General features: G+C 38.4%; 1 protein-coding gene across 2 annotated transcripts in view; it reads left to right on the forward strand.

The window, feature by feature from the left end:
- ACSL1 (acyl-CoA synthetase long chain family member 1) overlaps nt 1-13,599 on the forward strand; it is a 38,601-nt gene that overhangs the window by 19,087 nt on the left and 5,915 nt on the right. For both annotated transcript variants that reach the window (XM_048304166.1, XM_048304167.1), the window contains exons 6-15: nt 1,736-1,835; nt 2,003-2,181; nt 5,000-5,032; nt 5,206-5,257; nt 6,033-6,106; nt 6,836-6,913; nt 9,213-9,347; nt 10,934-11,068; nt 11,895-11,990; nt 13,021-13,093. In XM_048304166.1, the coding sequence (XP_048160123.1) occupies nt 1,736-1,835; nt 2,003-2,181; nt 5,000-5,032; nt 5,206-5,257; nt 6,033-6,106; nt 6,836-6,913; nt 9,213-9,347; nt 10,934-11,068; nt 11,895-11,990; nt 13,021-13,093 (955 nt within the window). The remainder of the gene's footprint in view (nt 1-1,735; nt 1,836-2,002; nt 2,182-4,999; nt 5,033-5,205; nt 5,258-6,032; nt 6,107-6,835; nt 6,914-9,212; nt 9,348-10,933; nt 11,069-11,894; nt 11,991-13,020; nt 13,094-13,599) is intronic.

Below are 13,599 nucleotides of genomic sequence, written 5' to 3' on the forward strand. Positions count from 1 at the left end.
TACTCTTAATTTTAGAAGCAAAATGAGGGGGAAAAAGGCATCTTGGTAGCCCAGAAAATAAAGGTGCTGTTTGTACCATTGAGAATGATGGTGTGCCAGAGCTGTTGGAGGCTGCAACAGGAAGCTTTTATCACTGCGTGCAGCTTCTGAAGTCTTGCTGTAGTAGACCCGCACCTTATTAAAATAACTACTAAACTTCTGGCTGCTGAACAGCACCACAGCTGCCCCCTTGTTACATGTACTGGAGGATGCTGTTTAGGAAGAACTCTTCAGTGCATCCTTTCATGGTTATTATAAAGGTGCCTGCTTAGACTTACCAGTATGTGTAATGTCTTCATGAAAGTCTAGCTACCTGTTAGCTGGCCTTGTACTAGTTTTATAAGAACTCTTTTTGGACAAGAGGTGTACAATTTGCCCATTGCATGAATGCTGCCAGAAAAATTTCCTGTGTTTAAGGCTGTCTCAATCAATAGAGTACTTTGGGAAACTGGCCCCTAATAAACAGTTTGTAAAACTGAGATTTGGCAACTTTAACATAGTCTCTATTAGATATTTTTTGGAAAAATCAGCTGAATCATGTTTAAACTTGGCATCATGGGGGGTTGAGGTAGCTGGCTAGTCCTGCAAAAACACTGGAAAGCGTAACAGTTTGGGGGAGGGGAAAGGAAACACCCCTGTTAGTGCAATTCTTGTTGAATTGTAAGTTCTGGTAGCTTTTAAAGGTGGATACTATTTTGTTCCTGTCATTGGGACTGACTAAAGGCACTGACAATTTTTGTCACTCTTTGATGGGAAAATCAGAAATATTCCAGTTCCACTGGCTTCTATGTGTCTGGCGGCTCCCATTTGAGGGGTTGCATGCTATTCTATGTTTTGGTGTAGCTAGTTGATTACAAACTACACCCAAGTTTTACTATTAAAAAAAGAATTGCATTACTATCTTACCTTGATGATACTTTGGATGAAAATAGGTTGGCTGTAATGCATTGCAAGCTCACATAGCACATAATGCTGCAATATTCATTATGTTTATTGAGTACTCTACTTGTTAGCAGGTAAATCCTTCTTACTGCAGCTTGTAGGGATGTATTTGCATTTTTTTATGCAAGTCTTCATATTAGATTCCTGTAAAGAATGGTTAGCGCTGAGAAATGTTGAGAAACTTTCTGGGGCTGACTCTCCAAGGACTTCTACTTTAATTGCGTATGTTGCATGTCTGACCATCAAATGAGATGCAGATAATGTAGGGGTAAGAATACTGTGTATATATAAATTTAATGTGTGTCAAGACATAGGTGAATCCTTTACTGGTTCATGGTAATATGGAATATTGAAAGCTTTGCCTACCTCAATAACATAAAACCAATAAAAAAGTCAAAAAAGACTTTTGCTCCAAGTCTTTCTGTTTGTAGGTAAACTGAGGAGACAGGTAATGTTAACTGCTTTTTTCAAAAGTACTTAATATTACTTTTAGGGATAGAGTTGAATTATATTGGATTGGATTCTGTCCTATAGCTCCTTATTATTTGGGGATTTTTTCCTCCTTCTACAGATAAAAATTGAGTAGATCTTCAAATTGAGAAAATGATACAAACTGCCACTTACTTTTTAGAAAGACTTGTCCAAGTGAGCTGTGTCCTATTAGTTTCCTTGTTAGAGTTTACATATGAGTCTTTTTTGGAGGTCTGTTACAGTAAGCAAAACATAGTGACTTTCATCTCTTCTCTTTGTGCAGTGGGTCATCATTGAACAGGGATGCTATGCATTCTCCATGGTGGTGGTGCCACTCTATGATACACTGGGAGCTGAAGCTATTACATACATTGTGAACAAAGGTAGGACACTTTCAGTAGCTCAGCAGCTGAATAGGTGATGACAGACCTGACTGAGGGCAGAACTGTAACCTTCTTTGGAAAAGTCTTCCGTTGTGATGTACTTCAGTATGTATGGATCTAGTCTAAACTGAACTTGTCATGTTTATAATATAGTTCTTTTTCATCAGCTGACTTGTCATTGGTTTTCTGTGACAAACCTGACAAGGCCAAACTTCTGCTAACCAGTGTGGAAAAGGGAGAAACTCCAATACTCAACACCATTGTTGTCATGGAGTCTTTTGGTGTGGATCTTGTGGAACGTGGCAAGAAGTGTGGTGTGGAAGTCTTCAGCATGAGAGAAATAGAGGTAAGACTGCTTAACTGCTTTCATCCCATTTACTTGTGATGGATTCGTTTCAAAATACTTAAGTTTTTGTTGGATTGAAGTTCACACAAAAATATAAAAAATAATAGGAGGAAAACAACTTGCTAATGGTATTTCACAATGCTTAAAGTATAAAAGTGGATGTGCCAAGATGACAGAAGGAAAGCTTTATTAACATGGTCCAAGACTGAACACTGGATCTGAGTGTTAAGGCTTGCCCATGTGAAGCATAATGTGATAATTATATACTGTGACTAATATTTTAGAAATTCTTATTTCAAGATCAATCTGTGTAGGTTTTGGTTTTGTGAAAAGTGGCCTTTTCCCCTGTACACGGAATCTACAAGGTATTTGCTGGGGCAGAAGGAAAATGTCAGTCAGCTTTTTAACAGGATAAAGTTATGGTGATATACGGGAATGAAACTTCCAGGTTTTGGAAGTAGAAACCATTTTGATTAACCACCTGATGTCCAAGTCTCGGTTTTGATTGTAGTTTATTTTGTCTGCAGAGATCTCTTATGCAAGTTTATTTCGTAACTTCACTCATTTGGAGAACCCTTTCCCAGGATCAAATTGCATGAAGTACATCTTTACTGTGATATTATGAAACTGGGTTTAAACTGGTTTCAGCTGTAGTTCTGATGAAGGCTTGGCTCACTAGGCTTTGAGTATCTCCAGAAAAATGTGCTTGTCTTGTGCAGGTGTCAGTAACTGGTGTGAAATGCCTCATTTCACTGAACTTGTTTTCGCAGCAGTTAAGACAGCCATGTTAATAGGGCCACCTTCTGGTAAAGATACAAAAACGTCAGCATGCCTTCTTTCAAAAGAAGATTGGCTATATTGAAGCTAACTGGCTTCAGTAAATGTGCCAGGTTAAAATGAGGCTAAAAACATTAAATGGGGCTAGAGTCAAGTCACTTATAGTTCACTGGCCAAAGGGTTGGATTAAACTTAGAAAAAGAGTGGCCCAACTGTAAGGTGTTAGACTAAAATTAGCTTCTTTCCTTGAGTTGAACTGCAGTTTTTGACAGAGAAAGATGCTTTCCACTGGATCTTCTTGGAAAAACAAAACTGAGGGTGAATGTTGTCTTTACATAAGATGTTTGTATGCTTAACTAGTGATTTTCAGTAGTACCATGCAGCTCTTATTGCATTAATGCAAACATCAAGTAATAGGTGTTCCAAGAGCCTTTTGTTTAAATGTCTGAAGAGAAGTCAGAGGCAAACTTAAATATTTCTAATAATGCTTCAGTGAACAGGAAAGTTTTTTCACTTGTTTTTTTAAGAGGGTAGAGACTTTTTGTGTCTCCTGAAAGGTAACTTTTCTGCATGAGCTTGTTTAGGAGCTTAGATTAGAATAGAATGATTATTTCTAGCTTTAAGTAGTCGTTTTCTGGATTTCTGGTTTGAGTTTGCTCAGCTGTGCATGGGTTACGTGAACAGTTCCTCCATGTATCCCCTAGAAGCAATCAGCTCAGTTTCTGATGCCCAATATCTATATGTATCATGTGGTTACTTGTAGCTGAGTAACTGTGAACAAATGGCTCTTAAATAGAAAGAGATGGTGGAGTTTGGTTCTAAGACATCAAAACAAGGGTCTGGAGATCTTAGCTGTATATTCAGTAAATCCCAGATTTTACTCAAAGTGGGTTGTAGGGAGGTACTGAGCTTATGGTGGTACTTGAAATGGAGGTGCTGTACTGAGCAGACAGCTATGTTGCCATAGTGGTAAATCTTTGCATAATACACCCTTGCAAAAAGGCAAGCCTACAGGTATGGGAGGAGCATTAACTGTGTTTCCAGACATTCCCTTTGTCTTACACCTCCTTGGGTAAGTCTGACAGGTGCATCATACTAAAGAAGTCTAGGGCTCAAAGGAATGCGTATGCTATTATTGTGTACTTGGAAGGTAAAGGCAGTGGTGAAATTGCTGCCTGTCCTCGAAGGGTGCTTCCAAAGCTACTAACAGAAGGTCCTCTTTAACTTGCATAAGCCCTTAAGCTTACACTGTTTCTAGTCTTACATAGGCATGACAGTAGTAAGTCTTGGTTTGAAACTTTAAAGCTTATAGATACTGAACACTGGCTTGCAAATGTTTCCTCTTATTGACTATATCCTTGGTGGTAAAAGGATCGCTTTGGTATCCTTTCCCTTCTGCCTAAAGAACCCTAACATTAGTGGTCAGGTCTGAGTAACTAAGGAGGGAGAAGGGGTTTGGGTGAGAGTTTCTCCTGTGTAAAAGGAGTAAAAACCAGCAATGGAACTCTGTCTTCCTTGTCACAAGCCGTGGTGGAGGTGCTTGCTGAGATGAATCTTGCTTCATTTACTCAATAATTCAAATATTCAATAGTTGTTAGTGGCACATCTTCTGCATGAGGTATAGGATTGATTGTCTGTCTTATCATAACCTTGAACTTCCCTAGTGAGTGACTTCTAGTTTATTAGCTGGAGAAAAACCCTGTGAGTTAGATAAGTTATCATTTATGTATTTGTAGAACATGGTAGTTATTCTATATATATTTTTAAAATGTCCTGTAAAGCCTTTGTTACTCTTAAAATAACCATAGAATGCCAGAATAGTTTGGGTTGGAAGGAACCTTAAAGATCATCTAGTTCCCACCCGCTCTCCAGCCATGGGCAGGGGTGCCACCCATTAGCAGTGGGTTGCTAAACAAGTTAAAATGCCTTAACAGAGAGTCTAAATAATGAAGTACTATAGTGTTTAGTAATGCTTGATAAATTTAAAGCAAGAAAGTTACATGCTTATGTCTAAACTCTCTCTCTTCTCTCCTTTCTGTAGGAGCTAGGAAGAGCACACAGACAAAAGCCTATGGTAAGTGTGATATTGATTCAAGTGACAATGTGAAGCTGGTTAGCATTCTTTAGGGAGACTTGCTAGTTTGATCTCCCGTAGCTCAGAAGTAACACTAGTATCCTGATGTTTTGCCCAGGAAAATATTTTTCCTTGCTATCTTAACCATACTAATACTTTCTTAACTCTCATAGCCTCCAAAGCCAGAAGATGTAGCAGTCATCTGTTTCACCAGTGGAACAACAGGTACAGCTCATTATGTTATGTAGAATTTATTATTTTGTGTGTGCAAAAATAATTCAGAAGCCCTCCTACTTTCTTTCTTTCCAAGACTTACTCTTGCTGCTGCACCTTTTTGGCGAGTAGTAGCTGGGTAGTGTTATGATAAGGTTCCCTTTGATTTTTAGAATATTTTTTTCCATTTATCAATACAGAGTTGCAGTATTGGGGGGTGGAGATGTTACATTTTTGTGCTTGGAAGTAAATTAAATACTGAATTTGTGTTTACATAATAAGGGCTCTGCAGCAGACTTCAGACTATCAGTTCTTCCATAATCTTTTTTTTGTATTTTATCAGCAAGATTATTCCATAGGTCTAAGCAACCTTGCTGTAAGACCAAACAGACTGTCTAGATGTCACTCACTTGACATTTGTGAATTAATACCCACTGGCATGGAGCATAAGGAAAGACTGCAGTAGCAAGCTACGTTTTTAAACAGATTGAGAAAAGAAATCTGGATTTGGTAGCTGTGTCTTCACAGAAGAGTTGAATTTTGAATGAGAAACATATCCAAAAACATGACAATTTCTCAAGGCTTTGGGCTCCTTAAAAAATTATAAGACTTCATCACAAACTTGTTACTTAACTGTTGCCAGCTGTTCTTGACAGTGCTTTGTTTAATTGATACACAAAGAAATGTATTAATATTAAAGAATGCTATCAGATTTGTTTTGCCCGCTGCTAGCTGAACTTTAACGATGTAAATTTCACTGTTGAATCCTGATGTCCTTCTTCCTTAGGAAACCCTAAAGGAGCTGTGATCACTCATCAAAATATAGTCAGCAATGCTTCAGCTTTTGTGAAAACTACAGAGGTAAACTGCCAAAGATAAACATTGTGGACTTGCTTGAAGGGAAATAATCTCATGAGTAAAACAAACATTGAAATCTCCAACTTTGGTCTTAAATTTTAGTAAGATCCAAGTGAAAATGCAACTTGACAGTACTCTGTGCCCACTAGTCAGAAGTCAATGTTTTCTGTCATGGTCAAGAAACTGACACATTTCCAATCTGTTCTGATGTAAGCAAAGTGATACAATAATCCTGATGTGAAGGTACATGATACACTGTAAGCCCATGGCAGAATATCTCATTAGTGCAAGGAGAACTGTTTTTAAATTAAGCAACTGGTCTCACAGTTAGCTCATGTAAGGCACTTCTGATATCAACCTTAGGGTAAATTGGATAAACAAGCTTCCTAATCTAAGATGAAAGTGTATGTTTTCAAATCAATAGTATTTTAACCTTTTTTGTCCCCCTGCTCTCCCAATATATGTAATGGAGCTCTATGGCTTCTATCAGAATTTATTTCTCTTCAGACTCCTATGAATGATAAATTATACTAATCTTCTGCTGTGCATCTTTATTCATGTTAGAAAGTCATTGCTGTAATCTCTTTAATGAAAAAAGACAATGCAGCTTCATTACGAAGAAAACTAAAGCAGGGGCTGTGCTCTAGAGTTTAGGTGCTAGATTTCACTGTTGTGTTTAACTTAGGCAAAATAGAGAATCAATGAGAATTAAACTTTTGCTAACACTTCCAGAAAACATTTATACCTTCCTCTGATGATGTTCTGATATCATTCCTGCCCCTGGCTCATATGTTTGAGAGGATTGTTGAGGTAAGCATCTGTTTGTTTTACTGAATTATTGAGAAGCGTATTTTTCTTGCAGAATGCATCCAGGCGATACATGCTCTTCCTTCTTGACTCTTGCAAATGTGTGTGAAAGCTTGAAATAAGGTTCAGGCAAGCAGTGTCCCATAAGCAGTACATAGTGAGCACTAGACAATTGGTTTTCATGCCAAAATATAAACATTAACCTTAGAGCTAGGGTTAATAAAAAACTGGTTTACTAGAATGTGAGACCATCCTTTAGCACGTGCACACTGCCTAGAAATTACTTCCAATATAATTAGTGCTTTATTAAAAATCCATGCCATTCTTTAGTCTGCAAACCTCAAAAATTTATTTTATGAGGCATCCTGTTTGCTTACACAAAACTAATTTTAAGTTGAAACTTACTATTGCTTCCAAGAAATTTCAGTGAAAAGGAAGGGATTTTGGTTCAGTGGAATTTTCTTCCAGGAAATGGAAGTGGCTTTTAAAGCCACTTGAGTGACAAACTTTGAAGTTCTCTTGGATCACTTGTTTTACCATATAGCAAAATCTGAGGCTTATTTTTTGAGAATGAAAGGGCTGAGGTTGTCTTAATACTGGCAGTCTTGAAGACCTCTGAGCCCATGTTGGGTATTATGCATTATTGAATAGATGCAGTTCCCTTGTGCCTCTACTGTATGTATGTAAGATGTTCAGGTGTTAATTACTCCACTTATTGAAGTTGGATTAACACCTCTTCCTTAGGTGAGATTGCAAATACATGTGTTGAAGGTTTATAGAGGGAGCATCCATGAAAGCACAAAAAGGCATATGAAGCCAGAAATTGTTTTATGACTTCTTTTAGGAATCCTATGTTTTCTACTGATGTGTGTATATATACATACAAAAATGTATATATTCATATGTATGTCATATATATGTATGTATGTGTCTATGTTAAAAAGATTTGGAATAGTACATATCTGAGGAATGCCCCTGGGCATTCAGCACTTTTTCTAGCTGGTAACCTTGATAGCAGTTATACTTCAGTGTCTGTTTTACTCCCCTGTCTTGCACTGGAACATACAAGCTCTGTAGGTAACAGCTCTGCTCTTGATTATGCAGTGGAAACAAGATGGGAACTTGTATTTTAAAGGACAAAATGAAAAGAGTCTTTGGATTGCAGTATTCCTCTGCAGTTTGAGGCCTGTACAAAATAGCTGGTACATCTGCATAAGGAAATTAACTAAGGACATTACTGGTAGAGAGGAGAAAAGATTTCTTGCTGTTTGGGGCAGAGATGAACACAGAGTCTGTGAGAACCAGTCTTTAGAGTTCTCTTTTAAAGTAGAGGTTTCCTTGGTTTTGGCATCATATGGAAGTTAGAGGGTCAATGAACTTGACTTGACAAGTATGTTCCCACCTAGTAAAGACAGTTGCTGATCAGTCCATATAGATTGATATATTTGCTCCTCTTAGTAGATGGTGGCAAAACACAGGTGGAGGGGGAAAGTGACATTTTAGCATGTCTCATGCAGCAAATAAGAGAATGGATAGTAGGGAATGAAGGAGTAGGTATTATGGAGGAAGCAGGAGAAATAAAAGCACATAGGTATAAACACAAGGAGAGGAGAGATGTTAAAAAGTCAAAAAAATAGGAAAATAAAGGGGGGGGTGTAAAGTAGGTGGTGAAGCTTCTAGACAGAAAATATGGAACACAATAGGATTAAGTCTGCCTACCTTTGTGTAGGTCTGAAGTGATGCAGAAATAAGCTTTGGCTCTGCTAGAATCTTCTAAAGAGCGTCTTGATAACCTAAGAACAAGTCCTCTGCTCACATCGGTCCTGTGAAATCAGAAGGAAAACCAGAGTGCAAGGAATGGAAATAAACTAGCATAAGGCAGAAATCCTCACTGGACTAGTAAATAGCATGTGCTGACTATAAATACAGAATTTCTAGGTATAAAGTAGGGGACAAACAGAAGTCTAATATTTTTAAATAAGCTTGTTAAATATTTCAAATGGAGAAGTTCTGCTTTTCAGTCTTTTGCTACCTCTTGAGTCACTGGCATTGCCTTATTTGACTAACTGCCCTTCTTGGGTAGGGGCTTTTGTGCTAAACTTGAAAGTCTGGTTTGTGTATGCCAGACATGTCTTGCTACTTGGTCTTTCTAGTGCTTTCTTTATAGTGTGAGAATGCTGCAAAACTAGTCCAGAAGTTGGGAGAATTTAAGGTGGATCTACACTGCATAGGATTGTCATACATATAGAGCTGGGAACACATTGTACCTCCTGCGTTTTCAGTGTTTACTTTTTTCTTACAGTGTGTGGTTCTGTGCCATGGAGCCCGGATAGGATTCTTTCAAGGGGATATCAGACTACTAATGGATGACCTAAAAACACTGCAGCCAACTGTATTTCCTGTAGTACCAAGACTGTTGAACAGAATGTTTGACAAGGTAAGTTTACAGGCATGAGTCCAGACCTGTGCAGGCTTTTAAGAGACTCTGTAAAGTTTGTGCTGCCAGAGAAGGAGTAACTACTATGCCCTGGGATATTAAATTGGCATGCTAACAACTCTTTCTAAAAGAGAGCTGAAAGTGCAGGGAATAGTACTGGTTGCATTAAAACACTTTCAGGCAGCAAATACTTGTGTTCAAAAGTCTGACTAGGGGACTTGATTCTCTCTGTCTTGGTTAATGGCTTAGTGCTTTGCTCTGAGCAAGTTATTTGAGTCTAGTCTACAACACGAAAATGAGGCTTGGCATCTGCATGCCACTTTTTTAGCATCTGACTCATGGAGTGGAATTTGCAAAGCAAGGTCAGGTGTTTGCTTATGTTTGCATGGACACATACAAATTTCCTACACGGCAGCCAGTGTGTCCTAGCTGGGCAAATGGTAAACCAGCCAGCTGGGAGTGCTGGGGACAAGGTGCGTCAGTACCCCCATTCCTGTGTGTGCTGCTTGCCTGCTCAGGGTCATCTGAGATGGGAATTTCAAAGTAGATTCTTTCTTGAACTTCAGGTTTTAACTGGCCTTTTGCATATGGGTGACTGACTCCTTTTAGGATACAGCCAGGGGAGCTAAAAGATATAATAAATCCTGTGACTGCTAAAGAAATGGCAGAGCTGTCTATGCTGTAGCCAGGACATTTCTCCGATCATGAGACTAGAGGAACACCAAGTAACACAAGGTTCTGTTTGGCTCAGGAACAACTAGTGCAATTGGAATCCATTTGGAGGGGAGGAAAACCTGAGACCAGGTTTTAGTACTTAAAATGTATCTCCTTATTCTGCTCACACATGCTCTACTGGAATTTGAGAAGCAAAGTCAAAGCTTGGGACTTAGTTCTCATTATTTCCTCTTACATGTTTAGTCTGGTGCCCTGAGGCTTCCATTGTTTTCAACCTCACCTACCCTTGCAGTAACCTAGCATGTGAAGCCAGCAAGTTGGGAATTGGTGTGTCAGGGGGCCATAATGCTGCAGTCTGCATACTTTCAGGCATAATGCTGAGTCTTCCTCTTTCCAAATGAATATACTAACGTGTGGGTTGCTCTTGAGTCTGCTCTCTGGCTTCCTGAGAACAACTAGAAGGAGTGTTTGAGAAGTGCAAATTTGTATATGCAAGGCAGATTTCCATTTGGTGTTTCTGAAGTGACCTGCATCTCCTTGCAACACCCCATATTACTTATGTATTATGATAGGGTGCTTTTCAGGAAATGCTGAGGCTTCTGCTCAGTTTGAATTTTGAAGATACTAGAATAAAGAAGTAAACCATCCATTTTCATTCATATGTTTTAATGAAGAAATTACACATTGAAACAACATCACACAGTTTGATGGATATCAAGAATCAGTTAAGTGCCAATTTCAACCCTTGAACTGAGGTCAAAATAAAAATGCACAAGTATTTCTTTCTAGAATTAAGATGCCTATCAATAAAGGTTGTTTTAATTTATTTGGTTTTCACTGTTGAGTCTCTATGCATGCATCTGTAAGGAAAAGGGAATGGTATTCTAACCATAGTCCATCTTTCTTAATAGATTTTTGGGCAGGCAGATACTTCATTAAAGAGGTGGCTGCTGGATTTTGCTTCCAAGAGGAAAGAAGCAGAACTCAGAAGTGGTATTGTTAGAAATAACAGCTTCTGGGATAAAGTCATCTTCCGTAAAATACAGGTATGCTTGAAAGCCTCTGAGTTGAAGTTTGCAATTGTTGAATTTCATTGGGATGGTTCATATTTCATAGGAATATAGTCTGGTATGGCTTTTTCACTGATTAAAGACTACCTGGCTACTCAGAGCAAAAATCAGAGCTATCTTTTTATTTTCAATCTCATTTTTTCAATTCCCTTAGTTCTCAGAGTATCAGCTAACTGTATTAAGGAAGTGTCTTGGGGTGACTTTATGATGTGTATTCCATATTGCTGCCCTGTGCCCAGAAATTAGGGCAGAAATTCAGTCACTCTGAAACAGTCTGGTGCTTCTCTCTTGACACTTTGAAAGCAAACATTGTCCTTCTGAAGAAAGAATGCTAAGTATGACACAGTGCTACCTGTAGCCCCCATTGTCTTCTCCCTGTTGGTCACTAGTAAGTTATGCCTGCTATTATATCTGACACTCACTTGCTATGGCCTTAACCTTGGCTGTACAACATGCCCATGTGGCTGCTTTTTATAGCATTCAGTATGTATGAGAAGTTGATACAAGGCAGTTAAAAATAAAGCCATCACTGTAAGGCCATGGCTTGAGCTCTTCTTGGCAGAGTCTGCATTGCAGTGACATCACAGTCTGTATAGATACTGTATGTTTGAGATCCCATATCTTCTAGCCATTAATGAAACTAAAAACACTGCAAGAAAGCTTGCAACAGCAGACTAAACTTTTACTCTCTAACATTTGTGGGTGGCACTGTAGGTGAAGAGTGGCTAAGGATGTCATAAAAGGTGACTTGAAGTTTTTCTAAAATGCTTTTGGTGTCCACAGTATCTTGTGTCTATTGTAGGCAAGTTTGGGAGGAAAAGTAAGGCTGATGGTTACAGGAGCAGCACCTGTGTCTGCAAGTGTACTGACCTTCCTGAGAGCAGCTCTTGGCTGTCAGGTGAGTTGCCTGGCCTTAGTCCTAAACCCTGAATATTTTAATATCCATCTCCAGGTTTTTTAGAGTTTTTCTAGCAGTCTGATTATATGGATAACTCTTTCTGGTATTCTTGGAGACCATACAAGTGCGTGCTCTTTTCCCAAGCTTCTCTCAGTCCCATGAAATTTCCATATTCATCCCAAAGTCTTTTAACTGAAGTAATCAGCTGTCTGAAGTGTCTTTCCTGTCTTAGAGGAAAGATTTTTTTGATGGGCTGCAGTAAGCAATAACTTACATACTTGATTTAAGTTTCTGGAGTTTGCCTTGCTTACAGAAGTATTTGTAACCACTGTAGAAAACCTAATAATGTGATGATATTGTAGTGTTGCTGTTTTGAAGATGAGGCTGGGGAGAATCAGATTGCACACATTGCATTTATCTTCAGAGTCTCTTCAAAGTATATGCTTTCAGAGGTAAAATTTGAACAACAGTGGCATAGAACAAATGTGTTGAAATTAAATAAATTTCAAGGATAGAAAACAAAAATACTCTAAAATATTAGGCTTTCATAATTTCCTGAAGTTTTTCAGTGGTGTGCTGGTGTAACAATGCATTTTGCACAGAAAAGGGAAGCCTGTCTTGTGTATAACAATCACAGAGCTGTGATGGGGCATACGGATTCCATTTCCGGCTGTCTCAGACAAAGCTATTTTTAAATTACGTGAATAAAGTCACTACTAGTGCTACGGTTCTTCATTTCTTTCTTGCTTCCTCTGCTGTTTTCTGTTTTAATCTAAATAGGTGTCCCATACTGTGTGAAACTGAGTGAAACTATGAGTAAATATTGGAACTGATGGTGGAATATTAGCACTTAAAATTGTGTATTGTGATGAAACTAATAAATCAGTATTTCTTTTTTTTAGAAGATGCTGAGGGTTTTGGTACACTCAAATGTAAACCATTAGAAGAAACAAAATGTTAGTTGCTTTTTAATGAAGAAACTGTGTTGAAAAGTAATGGTCTTAGATTATATTTTGATTTCACCTTCTAGTTCTATGAAGGTTATGGACAGACTGAATGCACAGCTGGATGCTCCCTGTCATTGCCTGGCGACTGGACAGCAGGTATGATGTTCAGCTCTCTACCTGTCTGTTAAATGTCAGGGTCCTGAAATTTTTAGAGGTCACTTTATTTAATCTTCAGTAACCCCTATCACGAAGGATATGATTGGTTTTCTTCAAGTGAAGTAAAAAAAGTTTTGAAGGGATCCCTTGATGTTTCTACCCCTAAATAGCTATGAATATTCAGTAATTCAAACTTCTAATAGGATCTGTTCTTTTAAGTTGAAGTAGCTTTAGGAGAAGGGAGGTCATAGTATTAACCCTTTGTAGTTTCTATCGAACAGGAATCTTCTGTGTATAAAGGCAGGCTGGAAATACAAATGGCATTTTTTGGTGTTGGAATCAACAGTCTGCACTTCCCTCAGCTGTTACATCTCTAGTTCCTTAACTGAAATAATATTGCTAATTGAAACTAGTGGGGCTTCTGCTACTTAAATATCTCTGTAGAGAGGATCCTGATTATAAGAAAAAGCAAGCCTGAATACATGGTTCAGCTTGTAACATTCTTA

The sequence above is a fragment of the Corvus hawaiiensis genome, chromosome 5 (assembly GCF_020740725.1).
Source record: "Corvus hawaiiensis isolate bCorHaw1 chromosome 5, bCorHaw1.pri.cur, whole genome shotgun sequence".
Lineage (NCBI taxonomy): Eukaryota > Metazoa > Chordata > Aves > Passeriformes > Corvidae > Corvus > Corvus hawaiiensis.